Source organism: Artibeus jamaicensis, unplaced genomic scaffold, assembly GCF_021234435.1.
Source record: "Artibeus jamaicensis isolate MK-2021 breed Jamaican fruit bat unplaced genomic scaffold, CSHL_Jam_final contig_797, whole genome shotgun sequence".
Taxonomy (NCBI): domain Eukaryota; kingdom Metazoa; phylum Chordata; class Mammalia; order Chiroptera; family Phyllostomidae; genus Artibeus; species Artibeus jamaicensis.
The window spans coordinates 8261681-8282457 of record NW_026521977.1 but is presented as its reverse complement, the minus strand read 5'-3'; the positions used below and the strand labels follow the sequence as shown (position 1 = coordinate 8282457).

Below are 20777 nucleotides of genomic sequence, written 5' to 3'. Positions count from 1 at the left end.
CGAGGCGCGGAGCGGCCCCCGCCGCCGCGCCGCTGCTGCCGCCCGGGCTGCTGCTTGGCTGGCTTGCTCTCTTGCTGGTTTGCTCGCTCGCGCGGTCCGCGTCCAGCCCGCTGCTCTCCGGACACGGGCACACGGCGCGCGCAGCCGCACTCGCCCCCGGAGGGAGGTGCCGCGCTGGGTCCTAAAAAGCCCTGATTCCGCGCCCCCCTCCCAGTCCCGCGCACAGCCGGGCCTCCCTCAACCCCGGCGCTGGGGGCGCCCGCCCCACGGGGCTCGTGCAGCTCCAGGGGGACCCGCCGACGCTCCGCCCCAGGGGAGTGCCACTCGCTGCGCGAGGGCCCTGGGAGATGTCTAGGCCAGCGTCCCCGAGTCAGACCGAGGTGAAAAGGCGTCTGCCCACACCCCTCTCTTTTGAAACTAGGGATTCTTTTATCCTCTAGTGAACCGAAACCGGTACGAGAGACACCTTGACCCTGACCTGTATTGGCCGCTGCAAGCAGTCCTTTAACACTGACTCTTGTCATGGAATCTGGAGCCTTTCAAAGGTACCCTCTCACACAGACCCACAAATAAGTTTCCCTCCACCCCCATACATACAACACACATGCCGTCCTCTAAGCTCTCTACTAACAATCCAATGATCCTGGGTGTTTATTAACCTCTTTCCACCCCTTATTGACCCCGGGACCTTTAAACTCCAGCCTGACCCTAGTCTTCTGTGAGTGCCACACATTCTACCACGTGGATCCCGCCCACTGATCCTCCCACACTAGCGCTGGATCCTTAAATGGAGATCCCTTAAGGGAAGGGCATTCTGCCCTTAGAGGTCAGAAGATGGTTCTGAATGTGGACAATTGCCCCTCGCCCTGTAGAACTTCAGCTACCTGGTTGGTAAGCTGATCCCGTTCCTGAGGGCTGGATGGGAGCAGCTCTCTGCTGTAATCGCCACAGCTTCAAAGATGACGGTTGGTCAGGGTGGGGCTTACAGCTGGGGTCTCCAAGCCTTCCTGACCTGTGTTTGCCTCAGTTTACTCAATTGAGCAATCACTTCTTTCCTGGTTCCAGGCTCTGTCCCAGGCACAGGAGCACAAGAGACCCTGCCCTGGAGGGTCTCACGGGCTGGGGTGGGGTAGGGGGTGGGATGGTGGGCAGGTGGGCCTGGACAGAGCTGAGAAGGTCAGGACCAGCTCCAGGGGTGGCTGTGCCGGGAGAGAGACTTATCGATCTAAGCCTAGCTCAATCGAACACAAGACTGCCTGAGCAAAGGGCGATTTAATTAAGAAGACACGAGGCTCTTATTTACCTGTCGGCAGTTGCTAACTGTGCAGACAGCTGTCCCTCGACACTGACCTGTGGACACTGTTGTGAGCCTGGGGACACAGGCTGTTCTGCAGGCATCTCTCTCCTCGCTTGGCCAGGGGAATCCCAGCCCGGCCCCAGGGAAATCTGTGTGTGGTGGGAGGGAGATTTGGAGGAGTAGAGATGGTTGAGAAAGGCCAAGGGCAGAGCAAGAGATGAGAGAGAGAAGGACAAGAGGCAGGACAGAGAGAGGCAGAGTCAGGGCAGAAACAAGGTGGTGATGGGCAGAGTTAAAGAGAAGGCTGGAATGTGGGGCCAGTCCTCACTCCAGTGATTGGTCTGTGTTATTCCTCTAAATGGGAGCTATTTCCCCTGCTGTCTCAGAGTAATGCAAGGGTGAGAGTGCTTTTGAGTTTTCCTCTCACTCTGACCGGTAAGCACTAACCCCTAATCATAAAGAGGCCTCAGCCTGGCCCAAATTCAGACCTCCTGGGCCCAGGCTCTAGGAGAACTCTGCCCCAATCCAAGAAAGTGATAAAGCAGAGAAATGAGTACCCCAGAGGGAAGAGAATAAGATAGACAGAGAGATGGAGACATACACACATACACCTGGCTGGGAGAAATCAAGATGGGAAGAGACAAGAAAGAGGCCTTTCCAAACATTCCCTTCCTTCCAGCCAGATGTTCACGGCTCTTCAGCCCCCAGGAAGCCTTTTGTGATTCTGCCAGCCACAGGGTTCCAGGGCTCCATCCCTTCCCTCTCCTGTAGAGCCACATGGCATTGAAGTACGACTCCCCATCCTTCTCCAGCTCATCTCCAAAAAGTGACTATCGGTTCCTCCAGGAATGCTCCTCGTTTGCTTCCCTCCACAGTGCCCAGAACACAGGAGCTCCTCATTAAAGGCTGGGTGGTTTGAGAAAGGCCAGGAGAGGGGTCAGGGTCCTAACATCCCAGTATCAGAGGCCATAGGAGTCTGGAGCCCTTAGCTGAGGTGAGTCAGGGGTAGGGCCTTAACCGGGGTCTCTCAGGGAGTAAGTACAGAGCCCACTCAAGTCCCCACCCCATGGTGAGTCACAATGGGGATCTGAAGTGTGCCCCAGATGGTGGAGAGAAGAAGGGGGAGAGACAGAGAGAGGAGACAAGCACCTAATGTGGGAAGGAGCTCTGGCCATGCCTGGCCCCAGAGGATGTGCTGGAAAGAGGCGGGTCGTGGTTAGAGGGAAGCGGAGTGTCAGAGGGCATCCATCACACCCCAGAGCCTGCTGTGAGGCTGGCAGAGAAGGCTCACTGAGAAGAGCCTCCCGGGTGGGAGAGGGTCACTGCCTCTCAGGTGCTCCACACTGTCCCACTTTAGGATTCTCACCTTCGTCCTTCATGACGCTCCCAGCCCAGACCTCAAAGAATGTCCCCCACCCTCTCTATCCCAAGCAGGGATGTAAAAGTCTCTTTTCTCACTTCCTCTTCACACTGTAAGAAGGCTGGCATTTGCAGAAAGCCCAGAAAAACCAAGAAGGCATCACATTAAAAGAAGGGCAAAGGCCCCAGAGAAACGAGAGTGAGAGGAGGACTTGCTGACGGAGCCCTAGCTCCTCAGCCACAACCGCTAACCACAGACCCGCAGCCCAGCTGAGAACCTCACTCCTTTCCATTTTTGAGCAGTGCTGCCCTTCCTCGTAGCCATTTCCCTCCTGCTCTGCAGGGAGGAGGTCCTGCGGTCCCATACGGTGGTCTTTGGGATCAGTAGCCTGGGCGGGGGGCAGCGCACTACCAAACAGGTTGTGGTGTTCAGCGGCTAGGAGCATAGAACCAGGCCGTCTGGGTTCAAATCCCAGCTTCACCAATGACTAGCTGTGACCCTGGGCAAATTACTCAGTTCCTCTAAGCCTCGATTTCTTTATTGTTGTATATGAATAGTAATAATCCTTATATCCTTAACACCTCAGCTCTGGAATTTCTTTTGTTCAAACTAGAGGGGAGGGTTTGCTGGGCTACAGTAAGATCGGTGGTGGGGCTGTCTGAGAGGATGAACCTGGGCTACACTAGAAAAAGGGGGAGTCCTGAAGCCAAGTTTGGCCTATGTCCTCACACCTGGCACTTGCAGGCCTTTGATCTAGTCCTGCTAGGTTCTGGAACTGGCCCAAGGCCAGCCGCCAGGCCTTCATCCAGGCTGGTGCAAAGCATATGGTGCTCTCCCAGGCTCCGAGCTGTAGCATTCTCGATGGGTTAGAGTGCCATCTTGTGGCCACATCTGGAAGCTAACCTAACCTGGGCACTGACGGTAGGCTTTGGGTTACAGTAAGCAGTAGGACAGGCATTTTCTCCTCACACAGCAAAGCCTCCCTTTGATGGGCAGGGGAGACTGACCCTAAAGGTGCCAGAGGGGGAACCTGGGGGCTGTGGCTGCTAGATCCGTAGCTTGAACACTGACCCTGGTACCTAACCTGGAAGCGGGTAGGTGTAGAGCTGCCTCTTCCTGAAACCACTGGGCAAGTGGATCCCAGATCTCTTAGATCCGGGGGAGTCGAGAAGGGGGCCACGGTGAAGAATGCTCAGGGGAAGTGCTAGGCCAGGGTTTCTCATTCTGCAGTGTTGGCGTTTGGACCAGATAGTCCTTGGTCCTCGGGGGCGTCCTGTGCATGGTGAGGTGTTCGGCAGCCTTCCTGACCTCTGCCCACTAGATGTCAGTAGGACCCCTTCCCCGGTCACGACAACCAAGTTCTCCGGTCACTGCCAAATGTCCTCTGGGGTGTGTGTGTGTGTGTGTGTGTGTGTGTGTGTAAAATGTCCTCCAGTGAGAAGGCCTCTGACTAGACAGATTTGGTGACAGACATCGTTTTGTTGCTTACTAGCTGTGTGACCTAGCCACTTTTAATCTCTAGGCTTCTCTTTCCTCAGCTGCATAAAGGCAATAATATTTTGTGAGGATTAAATGAGACAGTGTCTCTCACTGAACTTCCCCTCCTTCCCTTGTTTCTCTTCCTTCGGACTGCCCGCCCCTCCAAACGTTGTGATCAGCCCTTCACCTCTTGAGCTCCTGCTGTTCCTCGAAGCGTCAGTGTGGCCCAAGGGGCGGAGTGTCTCCCTGCCTAGGTTTGGTTTGGGGGAAATGGGAGTAGTGGGCGAGTGGGAAAGGATGGCTGTGATGAAGGATGCGTGAGGATGTCAGCGGCGCGGATGTGCCAGGAAGGGAGGAGGGCACGGGCATTTCTGCAAGGGTGTCCCAGGACAGGACGGGGACCACTGAGTCCTCCTAGAAGCGGCTGGAGATGTGAGGCTCTTCCTCCCTTTAGGACTCTCCTTCGATAGCAGGCTTGTAGGTTCTCCCATGTGGTGCGCCTCCTGGTGGTCACCTGGTGCGAGTCAGGCTGCCGGTAAGCACGGTCAGCAGTGGGCACCGGCGGGTCCAGGTTTTGTGGGGCCTGAAGTTTAAACGTTTGGGAATCACTTTCTTTTTTGATTCTTGCCCGAGGATATGTTTATTGATTTTAGAGAGAGAGTAAGGGAGAGAGAAAGAGAGAGGGAGAGACATGGATCAGTTGCTTCCTGTGTGTGCCCCAACTGGGGATTGAACCCACGACAGGTATGTGTCCTGGCCAGTGCTCTAACCCACAACCCTTTGGCGTGTGGGACGATGCTTCAACCAACCGGGGCACCCAGCAGGATGGGAGTCGCTTAAAGAAAAAAAGAATAGAAAATTGTGTACAAAAGTGAATATTTGTTTAGACTTAGAAAAGAAATCAGGATCAGATGCAAATATCAAAAAGCTGATAAATATTATAGACATGAAAAGTCCAGGGAAACTAGCCTAATATTTTTATTAACCTCCTGACATACCTACATAATGCTTTAAATCAGTTATAGTTACTCAGAAGTATTCATATGCTAACAAAGACATTTGCAACTTTTTTGGCAATTACAGAACGATGTTCAGTGGACAAAACAACATTTATTCAATAAAAGCTGCATCAAATATAAGTAAAAATAAAAACGTCATCTTATCTGGGCACCTGCTTTACATTTCCATGCCGATTTACAGCTTCAATATTTCAAGGTTTGCGGTTCTTGAAGTTGCCACCAGGACAGGCTGCCTGAAGATACACCGTGACCTGCATGGGGTCCAGAATGGCCGCAACAGTCATGAAGAAGAAAAAGCTGAAGGACTTATGCTTCCTGATTTCAAAACTTACTACAAAGCTATAGTAACTGGGATGATATGTTTGGAGTATGGATGGACATATAGATCAACAGAATAAAATTGAGAGCCCAGAAACAAACCCAGACATTTATGGCCAATTAATTTTTGACAAGGGTGCCCAGACAACTCGATGGGGAAAATTTTGTCAGCATCAGTAATGTGGGGACAACTGAATATCCACGTACAAAAGAACGCAGTCGGATGCATTCGTCATCCCATGTACAAAAAATGGATCAAATACCTAAAACTATAAAAATCTTAGAAGAATTTGGATTAGATAATGGTTTTTTAGATATGATGCCCAAAACACAAGCGACAGAAGAAAAATATAGGTGTATTAGACTTTCGGAAAACAAAATACGGAAAACAAGCTCTTGTGCTTCCAAAGACATGCTCAAGAAAGCGAAAAGACAACCCAGAGAACAGGAGAAAATACTTGCAAATCATATGTCTGGTAAGGGTCTATCTCTAGAATTTATAAAGAATCTATAACCCAACAATAAGAAGGCAAATGACCTAATTTTAAAATGGACAAAGGGTTTTTAAACATTTTCCAAAGAAGGTATATAAATGGCCCACAAGCACAGGGAAAAAGTGCTCAAGGCCATTACTCATTCGGGGAAATGCAAATCAAACCCCAGTGAGATACCACTTCACACCCACCCGGATGGGTAGACTAACAGGACAGTAACAGTGCAGTTGGAGGTGGGGAAATTAGCATCCTCATACACACTACTGATGGGAATGCAAAGTGGTGTAGCTGCTTTGGGGAAAACTTTGGCAGTTACTCAAAAATGTAAACACAGAGTTATTATATACCCAGCAATTTCACTTTTAGGTATATACCCCTCAAGATCAAAAGCATATGTTTACACAAAAACTTGTAGGTCAGTGTTCATAGCAGCATAATTTATAATAGCTAAAAAATGGAAACAACCCAAATATCTATCAATTGATGAATGGATAAAGTGTGATTTGTCTATACGATGGAGTATTATTCAGCTGCATAAAGGAATGAGGTACCGATAAACACTACAACATGGATGAACCTTGAAAACATTGTGTTAAGTGAAAGAAGCCAGACTCGAAAAGCCACACAGTGTGTAATTCCACGGTCCGAGTGAGAAATCCAGAGAGATGAAATAGATCCGTGGTTCCCCGGGGCTGCGGGGAGGAGGGACAGGGAGGACCGGCCGCGAGTGGGAATGGGTTTCCTAGGCCATGATGCAAGTGTCCTGGAATGACCGTGGTGATGGTTGCACAAGGTCAGGAATACAGTACAAACCCCTGAATCGGACCCTTTAAAGGGGTGAGTTTTATGGCTCTTGAATTATATCTCAAGAAGACATTGAGAAAAATAAACGGGGGATCAGTGAAGCAGGAGTCTATAAATCATTGGCTTATGCTGAGAAAAATCTTTGTCATGATTCCAGTTCCCTTGTCTGTAGAAGACCTACCTCATTATCTCTTTCTCTGAAATGCTTTGAGTGAATTACTAAAGAAGTTCAGAACGTGCCTTTTCAACTCACTCATCTATCCCACAGGAGGAGGACCCACGGCCAGATGGGTTAAGCCAGAGGTCCCCAACCTCCTTCCTCTGGGTCCCTGGAGGCCACTGGCATGACCGCCTGAGCTCCGCCTCTCATTTCCCACACCCCTCCCGGGCCTGAGCTCCGCCTTTTGTCCCGCACCCCACGCCCCCCCCCCCACCGCCGCAACCACCACTGTCCATGGAAAAACTGTCTTCCACGAAATTGGTCCCTGGTGCCAAAAAGGTTGGGGACTGCGGCTTAAGCCACATCCCCAATATCTCAGAGCTGGTCAGCGGCTCAGCCAGGCCTCGATCCCCGGAATGTAGCCACCGACATCTTCTGGGACTCACTGTCTCCTGATATTGGGAGAGTTCTCCATGAATTAAAACTTGCTGTTAAATGTTGTCTGAAAAAAGAATAACTATATGAAAATGACCCTGTATGGTATAGAAACAAATATTACACAGCCTCACATTTTAATCTTTTTTCCTTTAATAGTAGTGAGTTATGTGCAGAGGATTTGTGTATTTTATATGTGAGAAAAAAAACTGATCTAGAATGGACTTTTCTTCATCATTACTACCATCACTGAAGAAAAAATATTTATTCACAGAGAGCCAGGTAGGGAGGGAGAAACAGACAGACGGAAACTTGGACGAGTCCTGATTGGGAATCAAACCCAAAACCTTTCGCTTTGCCAGAGGATGTCTGACCAACTGAGCCACGCTGGTTGGGGGAGCACCCCCATCTTTCTTGTCTTTCTTTCACGTCATCTCCTCATCCCTCTCCCTCCCCCCCTTTTTTTCCCTTGCTGGTCTTACCTCCTCCTTTCCAGTGCACCTGGCAGGCTGCGTAATTCTATTGCCTCTTCTTCATTATTAGTTTTATAATATCATTTTCTATATAGAGGACTGAGAGACAATTCAGAGAATCCAGTCTTTCCTTCAACGTGCTTGGTCAAAACTTGTTTTGTATCCTTGATCATCTAGGGGAGCTTATTTCAGACTTGTCCCTCTATTGGAAATGGCATGTACAGTTTTAGGGTTGGTGTCAAATTTGGGGAAAACTCCATCAAGTTTCTTTCATCTGTGGACTTTTTAGAGTTCCAGGTATCTTGAGTTCTTTTGTGTGGTGATTAATTTTTAAATGATTTTAAGCTGACAGTGTTCATTAAAATGTTTGTCGACATTTATTACACTGGCATATTATGGTTTTGCTGACTTTCTTGCTGTTAGTATTTTGTGTTAAACCAGCAAAAACTTTTTTTTTTCTCCAATGTGTTTCTAAAATTCACTCTTCTTCACTGATTGGATTATCAAACAATGCAAAAGTCTTTTCAATAATTCCATTCAAAAGTTATCTCTCTCTTCAATAGAGTTTTTGGTATGATCTAAATATATTTGGGGGGTATAATTATCTTGTCAATGTCAGAATTATTTTATTTCATTGTTCACCATTATTGCTTCTGTCATTACATACCATTTATGTAAGATATATCCCAGGAAACCCAGACAGAATGTACACCTTTGCACAGGACAGCAGCATACCCATGCACACCACCCAAGACAAAATCCGGGGGGGGGGGGTCAGAACCCAGACCCTGTTCACCACCAATTGGCCTAAATAATTTACTTTGGCAAATTAAAGAAGAAGCCGGACCATGGAAACATACTCCTGGGGCTTTCCCCAGGGTCTTAAAATGAGCTCATGCAAGGGAGAGGACCTGACGCTTAAACGTCACGGTGCACCCGCCTCTGGGGGTGTGCTCCAGGTACATGTGTACTGTTGTATGAACACACACGTGCGGAGACATAAAATATGTTTCTGTAGAAAGTACAGCCCAGTGTCTCCTCAGACCCAGCCCAGGTCAAAGTGGCCCCAAGAGCAAAGGACATTTCATCTACTACAAATGGGTTGGGCTCAGCTAGATTCTGCTCCTGCCCCCCGCCTCTGCCACCACCAGGGAGACATCTAGGATGGGAGACATGTCAAGGGGCCACCGGAGGCCACAGAGGAGACATAATATGGCCTGAACTGCGGCAGTGACTGGTGAGGTGAGGGACATGCCAGGACCTCAAGCCCCATCATATGTGGGGTGATCCAGTCTCCAGCTGCTTCCTCCCTCCTGACTCCCCTCCCTTCTACCTTCCTCTGTAGGAGCCACAGCACGAGGCAGCTAAGAGTGCACTCTCTGGAGCCCCTCTGCCTGGGTTCAAATCCTACCTCATGACTTAAGCTGGTCCAGTTGGAGTTTTCCCTGGGAATTTTCTAACTGGCGTTTAATGTGAGATCCAAGGTAATCCCTGGGCTACTGGAGAAAAGCAACATGGAGGGAGAGAGTAAAACCAACTAGTGCCAAGAAGGGGAACGCATGAACAAGCAGGAGGGGCTCCAGCCCCACCCTCCAGGCCACGGAAGCTCTTCCGCGTGTGAGCTGCCCACGTCCTTCCAACACGTCTCTTCTGGGGTTTAAACCATTGACACTGGGTTTCTGTCACTTAAAACCGGAAGCACGATGGACTAGATCTGTCCCCATTTCTGCTGCCTCTTCTGAGGCCTCCCCTCTGCTGTGGCACCACCGCCCACTCAAGCACAGCAGAGCCTCACCCGGGTCCCTCCTACTCCCTCCCTCCATCAGGACCTCCATGCATAAGGCAATGTGAGGAGCCGTGCAGGGCGAGCGCCCCTGGCTGGAGAGGGGAGTCGAGGCTGGAGGCCCGTCACCACCCCTGGTGCACAGCAGTGTCCTCGGGAAAGAGCGACACCTTATCTTTCTCAAAAGGATCTTATTTATTTTTAGAGAGAGGGGAAGGGAGGAAGAAAAAGAGGGAGAGAAGCATCAGTCGGTTACCTCCTGCACGCACCCTGACGGGGGGACAGAACCTGCAACCCAGGCATGGGCCATGACCAGGAATCGAGCCAGTGACCTTCTGCTTCGTAGTAGGAGCCCAACAAGCTGAGCCACACCCGCCAGAGTGGGACACCTCTTTTTCATCGCACACTAGCTCCCCAGAGGCTACTAGGGCCCTCTTCATTTTTGTGGTGGACTCCTTCAGTACAGAAACTCTGCTGTCTCCTCTCTCCACCTGGTTACCGTCTCATACCCCGTTGTCATCTCTCATCACGCTCTCTACTCTTCCTTATAGTGCTCCTCAGCATTTGTAACAGTTGCCCCTTCTGCCTGGATCTTTGGTGAATGGCTGTTTCCCAGTGGGTTTTAAGCTGGGTGAGCGTAAGGGCTGCGCCTTTAAGAGTCTCCACTGTAGCCTCACACCTATACTTTATCTTGCACAACTGCCCCCACTCCCATGTGTTCTCTCCCATCGCCAGTCACTGCCCCAGTTCAGGCCATGTTAATGTCTCCTCTGTGGCCCCTGGTGGCCCCCTGACATGCCTCCCACCCTATCCATTCTGCCAGCCCAGACTGGCCTTTCTAAAATACAGATGAACTTGAATCCTTTCCCTGTTCAGATGCTTCTCGGACTCTTTACTGCCTTCAAGATAAAGCCCAAATGTGGTCCATTGTGGCCCTGCCTCTGCTTCGTCCCCATCTCACTGCTGGTTCCTCCCTGTGAGCACTTTTGGTTCTGTGAAGGCACAGGTTGCTTTCTGTCACCTCTGGGGCTCTGCACCCATGGCTTCCTCAGCTCGGAGCACCCTATTTTGACTCCTCTTTCTTGACCACCTCCTCCAAAGTTTCTTACTAGGGGCGACTTGCTTATCTATACCTCCTGTTCCTACCGTGTTCCCCTGCCACATATACCCCCACGTAGCCCTTAATTCATCGTAAGGTAACCAGTTGCTAAAAGATACGATTTTCCCAAATGCCTGGCTGCTCCCTGAGGCAGGACCTGTGTCCACTGGTCTCTTTCTCCTTCCAGCATAGGACTTGACATCTGTTGAATGAATGAATTCATGAATGAGCCCCAGGGGGTCTCAAAGAAGTATAAGGAACCCCACAGCACATCTGGGGAAGCAGCCAGAAGAAAAGCTGAAGAGCATTAGTGACAAAGCAACCCTGGCAGCGCCTCAGGGAGACCGTGGGGGGAGAGAGCAGGGGCAGATCCTCGGATATGGACCGAGGCCCTTCCTGCTGGCTTCACATCTTGCCTGCATTTCTCAGTGCCACCCCCATCACCCCACACTTAGCGATCAGAGCCCTGGGTGTGGGTTTGTAAGGTTTTACAGCGGGAAAGCGTCTGTGAGGGAGGGATTAGGAAGCACCGAGGGCTTGATGGCCAGTGTATGTGTGTTAGGGGTTGAGGTTAGGGTGTCTTATGACCAGGGAGGAGCTTCTGCCCTTCTAGCAGAGGCTGGGAGGCAGAAGTGCCTCTGAATGTGTGTGTGTGTGTGTGTGTGTGTGTGTGTGTGTGTGATGATCTCTCCCCTGTGGCTGTGTGGGTCTGTGGGTCAGTTGTTTTCTATTGTTTCTCAAGACAGAGCTCAAGCGGCACCTCTTCCAGGAAGCCTTTCCTGGCACCTTGGCTAAATCAGGGGCCCTTCCTCTGCGGTCAGAGTGTCTGTATCTTGACGACAGTGTCTACACCACCTGCGGCGATGCAGGTTCTGGGTCTGAACAGACCCAACAGTGCCAACATGCTCCACGTGCTGGGTTATTGGCTGAGTAGAAGCATCTGTACCTGCCCGCCCGTCAGTGATGTCTGTGTGGTTACACCTACCACTGAGAGCCTGTCAGTGCCACGTGGCTTCCCATGCCCCTTTACACCTAGTTGGTGTCTCCTCAAAATGCCTGAGCACACTATCACATCCTCTGTCCCCATGAGGATTCCAAGGGGCGCCTGGGGCTGCAACTTCCCAGTGATCCTTCTAGCTTCACCCTTTGCATGGTTAACTGAGATCCTCAACCTTACATGCACTTCAGAACCGCCTGGGAAGCTTTTGAAAAATACCGATACCTGGCCCCCAGGTATCTGGGGCACGTAGATGCATTAAAGTAGAATTTCTGGGGGATGGGGCCAGGCGTGGATCTCTTTATAACATTAGTGATCTAGTCAGATCATTCTGATATGCATCTGACGTGGAAAGCACTGACCTGCGTGGGATGATGTTCCGCTCAGTCACAGGAACCCCCCCAGATATGGGAGACACACGAACCCCGCCAGACTTCTCCCGCCTGCCACAAACCTATAGGGCTAGTTGCTGTGCGGCGGGCCCAGCTTGTGGATTTTCCTGTGGGTCAGTATTCTGCCCCTACCCCTGGGGAAAGCCAGAGCCACCGCGGTATAAATTAGCGTTTTTATTTGAACACCGGAGCGAGCTCCTGCCGCTCGCCCCCTTTTGGTATAAACATACAAAGTCCCTTTCACACCGCACACCATGCCTCAGAGATAAATACAGCCCCAGGGGCTCCTGCTCCGGCAAAGCAACTCTTATTTACAGGAATAGATTACAAAAGTATTACAAAAAGTGGTCCTGAACAGAGGGTGGGAGTGGTTACCCTTACACTTGTTACACCTGGGAGGACAGCGCGGTGCGCTGGTGGTGGGAAAGAGCTGATGTCCTCAGAGCTTAAGAAAGGAGAGGCCACGACTACATAAGGGACCCGGGCGTCCAGGGACCGGGCTTAGGTCTGCGCGGGCCCCGCCTCCCATGCGGGGGAAAAGGGCGGGATGAGGAAGGGCCTGGCCCCTCCAGGATCAACTCTGGGCCACAGAGGAACCCATAAAGGTCATCGCAGCGGGTCTCAGGGGAGGCTGCTGGGCGGGGGCGGGACTGGGGGGGCGGGGGAAGGGGAAGGACTGTGTCCTTGCCCTGGGGAGCTAGAGGCGAAACTCATCAGTCCTCCCGCCTCTCCTCCCTCTGGAGGGGTCGCTTCTAAAGCGCGGTTGGGGGCAGGGATTGGCACTTAAGCACAATCTTTTGGGCACGAGGGGACCCTAGGGGCACCATCCCTCGGACAAGTGGACCGCGACGTCCTCTGACGCAGCTGTCCACACCCTTAGAGCACCTGGTAGATCGGGTTGGGGTTCGCGGCCGCCGGGCACTGCGGGGCAGCATCGGGGGAAGGGGTAGGGGCGCCGCGATCACCCTCGTTGGTGGCGGCTGCCTCGTGCGGGCCCGGAGACGACTCCGGCGGCGCATCTGCGAGCAGAAGCGCGGGCGCAGCGGGGCTCTCGGTGGAGATGCGCTCCACGATGCTGGACAGGCAATCGAGGCTCGACACCGCAGCGCTCTTCCCGGACCTGGATTCTGCGCGGGGAGGAGTAGGTTAGTATGCAGCGGCCGAGTCTCGGACAACTCTCCCACTTCTGGTCCCAGTGCCTTGGGAGAGACGGGGAAACCGAGGGCCTGCCATTGTCCCGGACGATCCAGCGAGAGTGCGGGGCGGAAAGAGAGGGAGCTACACGCTTCGCATTTCATTCCTTGTACCATCTTCCAGGATGGGTGTGTGTGAGGGGAGGGGGAATCCCTGTGTCGAGGGAAGCCGGGGCAGCTCGAAGGGGGTCGTGGGAAGAAGGAGGCGCGAATACGCACCACCGGGCGCCTCGCTGAAGTAGGCGCCGTCGTAGCAGTTCCGCCGCCGGGCACCGCTCGGGGGGCCGCTGTAGTCCATCTGCAAACGGCAAGGGCGACCGACTCAGGAGCGCGGGACCGGAACATCACTCTCTCGGTCTCCCTCCCCCACTTCCTAAGTCTCACCACGACTTTCCTGCCCTTCTTAATGGAGTTGTTATGGGGTAAGGGTCGACAGGAGCTGTCTGCAGCGTGTCAGGCCAATTAGAGGGCGGAGGACAAATCTTCATTTTGGAAACAGGGGTAAGTGGAGAAAAAGCAGCCCCAGGCGCAGCAGGGTTCTAACAGCGCTGCGATCAGGTGGATCGCGTCTCTACCGCTCATTCCCCAAACTCTAGGCCACCCCAGTGACAGCTGCCCAAGACACTGGGGTCTACTCCAGGGAGGGGTCTCCGTCCAACACTCCCCCCCCCAGCGCAAGATCTCCGCCCTCAGAAATGCTTCCCAGATACCCCCCTTGCCCCCCACCCCACCCCAGAGCTTCCCCACTTCTCCTCCAGCCCGGGTTGCCAGCCTTACCATGCCGTCGGAGCAGTTGGAGCGCGGGCTGGACGCGTCTGAGTCTCCGCTGTAGTGCTCGCCGCCGCGGCCGGAGGGCAGCGAGCCAGGCGCATAGAAGGCGGCCGAGGCGCCAGGGGGCGCGGCGTCCTGGTCGCGTAGCAGCGCTTGCAGGCCCTCGATGTAGCGGATGGCGTTGCGCAGAATCTCCACTTTGGGCAGCCGCTGGTTAGGATTGCTAGACGTGCAGCGCTTGAGCGTCTCGAAGGCCTCGTTGACTTTGCTCAGGCGGCGCCGCTCGCGCATGGTGGCGGCCTTGCGGCGGTCCGCGTTAGTGGTTTTTCGCTTGCACGCCTTGCAAGCCCACAGTAGACAGCGACCCGCCTGGTGGTGCCCGCTGGGTGCACGCACATGCTCGTCCTCGCGCGCGCCCGGGGCTGTGTGGACCGCAGCGGGGAAGTGCGAGTGTTCCTCTGGCTTCAGGAGTGCGCCCACGTGCACAAGGCGCGGGTCCAGGTCCTCGAAGAAGCGCAGGTCCGGGGAGTCGAAACACGGGTCATCGTAGAAGTCGTCCGCTGTGGCAAAGTTGCAGAGAGAGCCGTCGGGACCCGTCAAGTCTACGTCGCGCAGCGGCGGCGACAGCAGCTCCATATCCCGGCCGGGAGTGGAGCAGCCGTGGCTTTGCCCAACGCCCGCGGCAGGGGTTGCCCGAACTTTCAGCCGCTCTGAAGCCCCGGCGTGTGACAGTAAAGTGCTGGGGGTCTGAATGTATATCCGACCGCCCCCTACCCTGCCGGGTCCCGTCCCGCTTGTCGCACGCCCGGGAAACTGGGGGCAGCGCCGTAGGGCTTCTCCACCCCTATCTACAAGGCAGGCGCCGGGGGCTATTTAACCGGTAGTAGCCTACAGGTCCCCGAGAGGGAGCGGGCTGCCGGGGGCGGGGGCGCCCGAGGCCAATAGGAACAGGCCGGGGAGGAGCTTGGGATCCCCAGGGTGGCCACAGGGGCCACCCCCCTACTTCTCCGCACTCCACGCGCTCTCTGTCTCCACCCTAGGCAAGGAGGCAGAAGCTGGCAGCTCAACGCGGCCACTTGGCTCCCGGGCACACTCTTTCCAAACCTCTCCAGCACAAGGCTCTTCCTGTGTCCACGGGAAACGCTGGCCGCAGGCACGCACCTCCCAGCTGACTTCGGGCCCCTCTGCCCTCTGATTTGGTGGGATGGGACGGGGGTGAAGGAGGGGAGGACCCAGAAATAGGGTAGGCGTAGAAATCAGATCCGGGAGATCTGGGGCAGAGACACACTCTAGACTGGGATAGTGAGATGGTGAGAGATAAACCAAGAGGCTGCAGGATATTCAGAGAGCAGAAAAAGCTACAATCAGAGGCAGAGGAGCGCTCAATGAGAGGTAGACTCCAAGAATCTAAGTGGGTGAGCCAGAAACAAACCGAGCGCAGTGGCCTTGTTATTTAGGCCAGTTCCTGCTCATCTTCCCATTGCTGTTAAAGCTTCGCGCGAATCTCCCCGAACTCAGCTCCTGCCCCTGCGTGGAGGGAGGGAAGCGAACTCGTGCCCCTCTCAACCTGCGCCTTTTGTTTGGGCAGCCGAGTATCCAGTGACGCTTTGGGAGGAGATACCTCTTCGGCTGGGAAGAGGGCCGGAATTTTCCTCCGTCTGCTCTCTTCATGCTTCCTGATCGCGCGCAGTGCTGCGCCAGAAAAGTTCACTGCGCAAAGGCCTCAAAGGCCCAGATTCCTCCTGATAACCTCACATCCTGGGAGTGAAGTTTGCAGACCAATGACCTGTGCTGGTTCGAGTCCAAACTCCGAAATTTCCTGTGTGATTTTGTGGAAGTCTCTCACCTTCTGAGCCTGTTTTCCACTTTGTAAATTCGGGGATAATAATAGCTATCTCTTGGAGTGAGTAGGGTGGTAACAATCTAGAGACAAAGGATGTGGAAGCCCTTACCTCCCTCCCAGCAGGGCTTACTTCTGTCCCCAGGCACCTTATGGGCTGTGGGCTCCCTGCGGGCGTCCCAGTCGCTGGGGCACTGAGCCCCGACAGGGCCTGAGTAGTCGGTCTCAGAGCTCAGCTCCTGCAGAGTCTGAAGCTGCATTTCTTCCCACCAGGCCCACAGCAGAGGCTGGGAATAGGGGGAGACAACCACCCCCTGGAATATCTGGCTCCCTCGCAAGCCGTGGGGTGTCCCTACCCCCATAGGGCCTCTCAGCCTCTTCCTCAATCTGCAGCCCACCCCTTCCTCACAACACTCTGGCTGGAGGTCTCCCTTGGACCACACACTCCCTTGGTCTCTTCTTCTGGAGCCCAGAGTATAAGCAAGAGTGACCTTTGTGCCTTTCTCACTAACCCCTGGCAGCTGTCCTCACTGGTTCTCTGGGTGCTGGGAAGCCCTCCCTTGCCACCAAATCTAAAGGGCTCTTTCAGTGCCCTGCCTTCTTCATTTGTAGAGGTGCTGATGGTCTCCCTCATGCGGGGCTTCACTCCATAACCCACATTCATTTATTCATTCAACCCATATTATGGAGCATCTGTTATGTGTCAGGTACTGGTCCAGGTATTGGGGATAAAGCAATGAACACAACCAAAACCTTGCTTTCATGGTGATTACATTTTAGAATGGAGTGATAGACAATAAGTGAATAAACAAGGAAGCATACGATGTCTGGAGACTATACATTCTATGAAGAAAAATAAAACAAGGCAAGGGAATAAAGTGGCAGGATTATTTCATTATAGGGAGTGGTCAGGGAAGGCCTCTCTGGGATGATTGCCTTTGAACAGAGAGCTGAATGAAGCGGGGTGTGCAGAAGTAGACATCTGGAGACAACAGAGAGGAGCAAGCATGTGCAAAGGTCCTGGGGCAGGATTGTGTTTGGCAGATTTAAAGTACAGCAAGGAGTCTGGTATCTCTGGAGAAGGGTGATCAGGTGAAAGAGTGGTGGAAGATGGGGTCAGAGAGGGAGCAAAGAAACTGTATTCCGGAAAGCCACTGAGCAGAAGAGGAGAATGTCATAGTCTGACTTACATCTTAACAGGAACATGTGGGTTATAGAGAGCAAAGGCAGAAGCTGGGAGGCCAACTGGAGGCTATTGAAATATTCACAGTGAGTAGTAAAGGTTGCTTCCATCGGGGTGGCAGCTGTACAGATGGTGAAAGTGGTTGAATTCCAGATATATTTTGAACATGGAGCCAGCAAGGTTTACTCATAATTGGAGGTGGGCAGCAGGATGAGAGCAGTAGAGGACAACTCCTGGAAGAGCGAAGTTGGGGAAGAGCGGGCTTATGGGTGGCAGATCAAGAGACCGAGTTTGGGCAAAATTTGAAATGCGTATCCAGTGTCCAGGTGGAGATGTACAGTGGACAGGGAGATTGAGGAGGCTGGAGTTACAGAGGAGAGATCTGTGCATGTGGAAGACCTACACACTTGACCTCTAAGATGTTTCTCAGGGCTCCCCATCTCCAGTGTCACGGTGTGGTACTGGGCTCCACACTGCTGGGGTGGACACCCCCCACGGCCTCCTGGCTGCTCTTCTCACTTCTGTTCCTGTCCCGGTGCGTCCACTCACTGCACAGCAGCCTGAGTGATCCCTTAACAACACAAATGGGATCATATCTCCCTCTGCTGCAGACCCCCGAACAGCTTCTCATTGCATTTCGTATGAAATCCCATCTCCTGTCCCTGGTCTCTGAGGCTTCCCCTGAGCTGTCCTGGACCCATCTCCACCATTTCCCCTACATTACTGTTCCCTTCGGTCACGCCATTCCAGACCGACCACCTTTCCTGCTTCCCAACACTCTGAGCACGTCTCTGCCTCAGGGCTTTGTGCTCACTGATTACAGCTCCCTCCTCTGGGCTCTTCCCAAGGTCGGCTGCTTTTCATATATCAGGTCTCAGGTCGAACGCTGGCTCCTTGGAACATCTCTGACCACCTTAAGGTAGCTGGGTCACATCAACCTGCTCATTTCCTTCTTAGCACAGCCACTCCTTAATGATCTCCTTTATTAGTGTTGTTCATTGATTGATGTAGCTCCACGAAGACAGGGACGTTCTGTTCATCACAGCATTTCCAGAAACCAGCCCCGCGGCTGTCGCAGAGTAGGAACGTGGCAAACATCGGAAGGATGAATGAACGGGTGGCCCTTTGAATCTCTGTGTGTGTATCTGAACGTGTTCAAGTGTGTCATGAATGAGGATGGTTATATTTCTTCTAGACCAGACAGCTGCCCACACGGTTAGACATACACGCCCGCACACGCTTGCTCCTCCCAGGAAAGACTCGGGCCCATCAGCCGGGGGCCTGCTGTGTTATGCTGAGTAATTACGCGTGACTTTCTGTAAAATCGCAACACGACAGTGCACCAAAGAGAGAGCTGGTGCTTATTATAAGCTTGAGTCTTCATTTGACTAACACAATGAGGAAAATGAATAAGTGTTACATTAGTGATTTGGATTGAAAGAAATAATTTTTTTCCCACTTGCTCAGACCTCAGCAGTATGCCTGGCACCTACTAGGCACTCAACAAATGTGCCAGATGAGTGAATGAATGAAGAGTCAATCCATTTCACTGAAGAGGCCCCTGAGATTTCCAGGTAAGCTTTCAAACCACGTAGCCATACAAATCTAGACTTTTCTCAAACCTGAGCAAACTCAAAAATAAATTGGATGCTGAGACTTAAGTGATTATAACTTTGCTTTTTATGTTTTGCTGTCATTGAGGTGCCTTTATAATAAATATATGGTATGTTTGAACGTACCAAACACATTTGATATTTTATCACTTGTGGCTTAAATGCTTTGATCATTTAAAACTGGATTTATAGCTTTATCTTATTCTTCAGTAATGAGGACACACTTTTTTTTTTTTAAAACAGGAATGCAACTCTCATTTCTTTTTTTTTTAATTTTTTTTTTTAGAGGGAAAGGGGGGAAGGGAGAGAAAGTGGTTGTGCACAGCCAGGGCGAGGACACACTTTTAAAAAATGCACACACGCCCTAGTGGTACATGCCACTTTTATATCAGACTTCCGCATGGGGCTTTGTTTGCTACGCGGCTTCGGCTGCTTGAAGAGTTCGGAAACTCCTGGGCTCAGTGACCATCACTGACCTCTCGAGCACTGGGACCCCTGCTCCCTGCTCAAGGCCACTCTCCTGGTTGTGTCCCCACATCTTTGGGGAGAGGTTTGACAATGCCATCATGTTGACACATCCCTGTGGCCAAAAGAGCAGGGAGAAGAAGTCTGTCCGCCCTAGGACCTGGTGCCTTTTAGTCCTGGTGCTGGCTTGGGGGCAGGGAGGAGGACTTTAAATGTGGAAGCTGGGGGAGTCCAAACCTCTATACTGCAGAGTCTCGTCAAGGGGGTCCCTCTGGGACAATGGTGCTGAACTTGTCCTGGGTGGGCTCAATGGCAAAGGGCTGAGGGTCCTACGGAGGGGCCATCCCCCAGTGCCTCTCGCTCCGGTTCAAGGTTAAGCAGACTGGTGGGCTATGTGATCTGTGGCAAGTGTGCAGCTCACCCCTGCCCTTGGTTCTCTAGTCTTCACAATGAAGAGCTCCTTTGGCAACAGGTGGGGAGGGAGGGCTCCCTGGTCTCTTCTTCCTCCACCCTTCCTAGTCCCCCACCCTCAGCTCCCTCGGCCTGCCTGCCCAGGGCTATAAATGGAGCACCAGCCTCTGGATAGGAATGCAGAGCGTTCTAGGCTGGGCCCCACAGCGCTGCACCCTCAGGGAGCGGCCGGCCTCAGGGCTCCCGGCAGCTTTTATATATATATATAGCCTCTGGAAACCCAATCCAGCCTGCACCTGTCCCGGTCTTCAAGCACCCTGCCCCTGCCCAGGCTGGACGTGTGTCCTCTCTCTCTGGCCTGGCACAGGCTGCATATCTGGCCCGGGATGAGGGGTGCCACAGGGCCAGAGGGTGAAAACACGAGTGGGCCAGGTGGGCCAGCGCCAGCCCCAGGTCCCCTCTCTCTCCCCAGGCTTCCCCTTCTTGTTCTTGGATTGGTCCCAGGCACACCTCCTTGTCCCCAGCCAACCATGCTCCCTGGGAAAGCCTGAAACTCCGGTACGGATCCCACCCTGGGCCCAGCCTTTGGTGGTCGGAGGGTAGAGACACGGCCCCAGATTCAGGGCCCGGGTCTCAGAGATTCTCTGCAGATGGCCGCACCGCCCCCTTTGGAATGTTCTAGGCCTCCCACACATCAGTGGGGCTTGGGAATTTAGCAGATGAACTGGGAGTTGGAGACAAGGGGTCCACCTGGAGGGGGATGGGCCCAGGGAGATGACAAATGGCAAGTATGCGTCCTTCCTGCCCTGGTGAGCGGGGTGGCTGGCGGGCAGTGTGTGGGTGTGCACTGCGGGTGCTGTGGGGCTGGGGCTCAGTCTTCAGGCATCCCATCCAGTTCCTTCACTCACTCAGCAAATACTTATGTTGCTCGCGTTCTGTGCCAGGGGCTGAGAATAAAGCAAAACAAAGTTCCCTGCCCTTGTGGAGCTGACGTTCTAACAGAAAAAACAGCAGCAAGCAATAAGCACACCAATAAGTAAATTGTGGAATTCCTTAGGTGAGATGTGCTGAGGTCACAATACTAAAAGCAGAGCAGGGTGAGTGGGATTGGGGTGCCTGGGTGGGACCGGCTGCAGAGTTACAAACAGCGGTCAGGATGACAAGGCGACATTTGTGCAAAGGGGTAAAAGA

At 53.0% G+C, this 20777-nt stretch overlaps 1 protein-coding gene across 1 annotated transcript; it reads right to left on the bottom strand.

Annotated features, from left to right (window-relative positions):
• Positions 1-12986: 12986 nt before the first annotated feature.
• Positions 12987-14717, bottom strand: MYOD1 (myogenic differentiation 1). Its single transcript, XM_037150509.2, has 3 exons — positions 14081-14717; positions 13523-13601; positions 12987-13237 (listed from the first exon to the last, which is right to left on the bottom strand). The coding sequence occupies exons 1-3, from the start codon at positions 14708-14710 to the stop codon at positions 12987-12989; spliced, it is 960 nt and encodes a 319-aa protein (XP_037006404.1). The 5' UTR covers positions 14711-14717.
• Positions 14718-20777: the final 6060 nt, after the last annotated feature.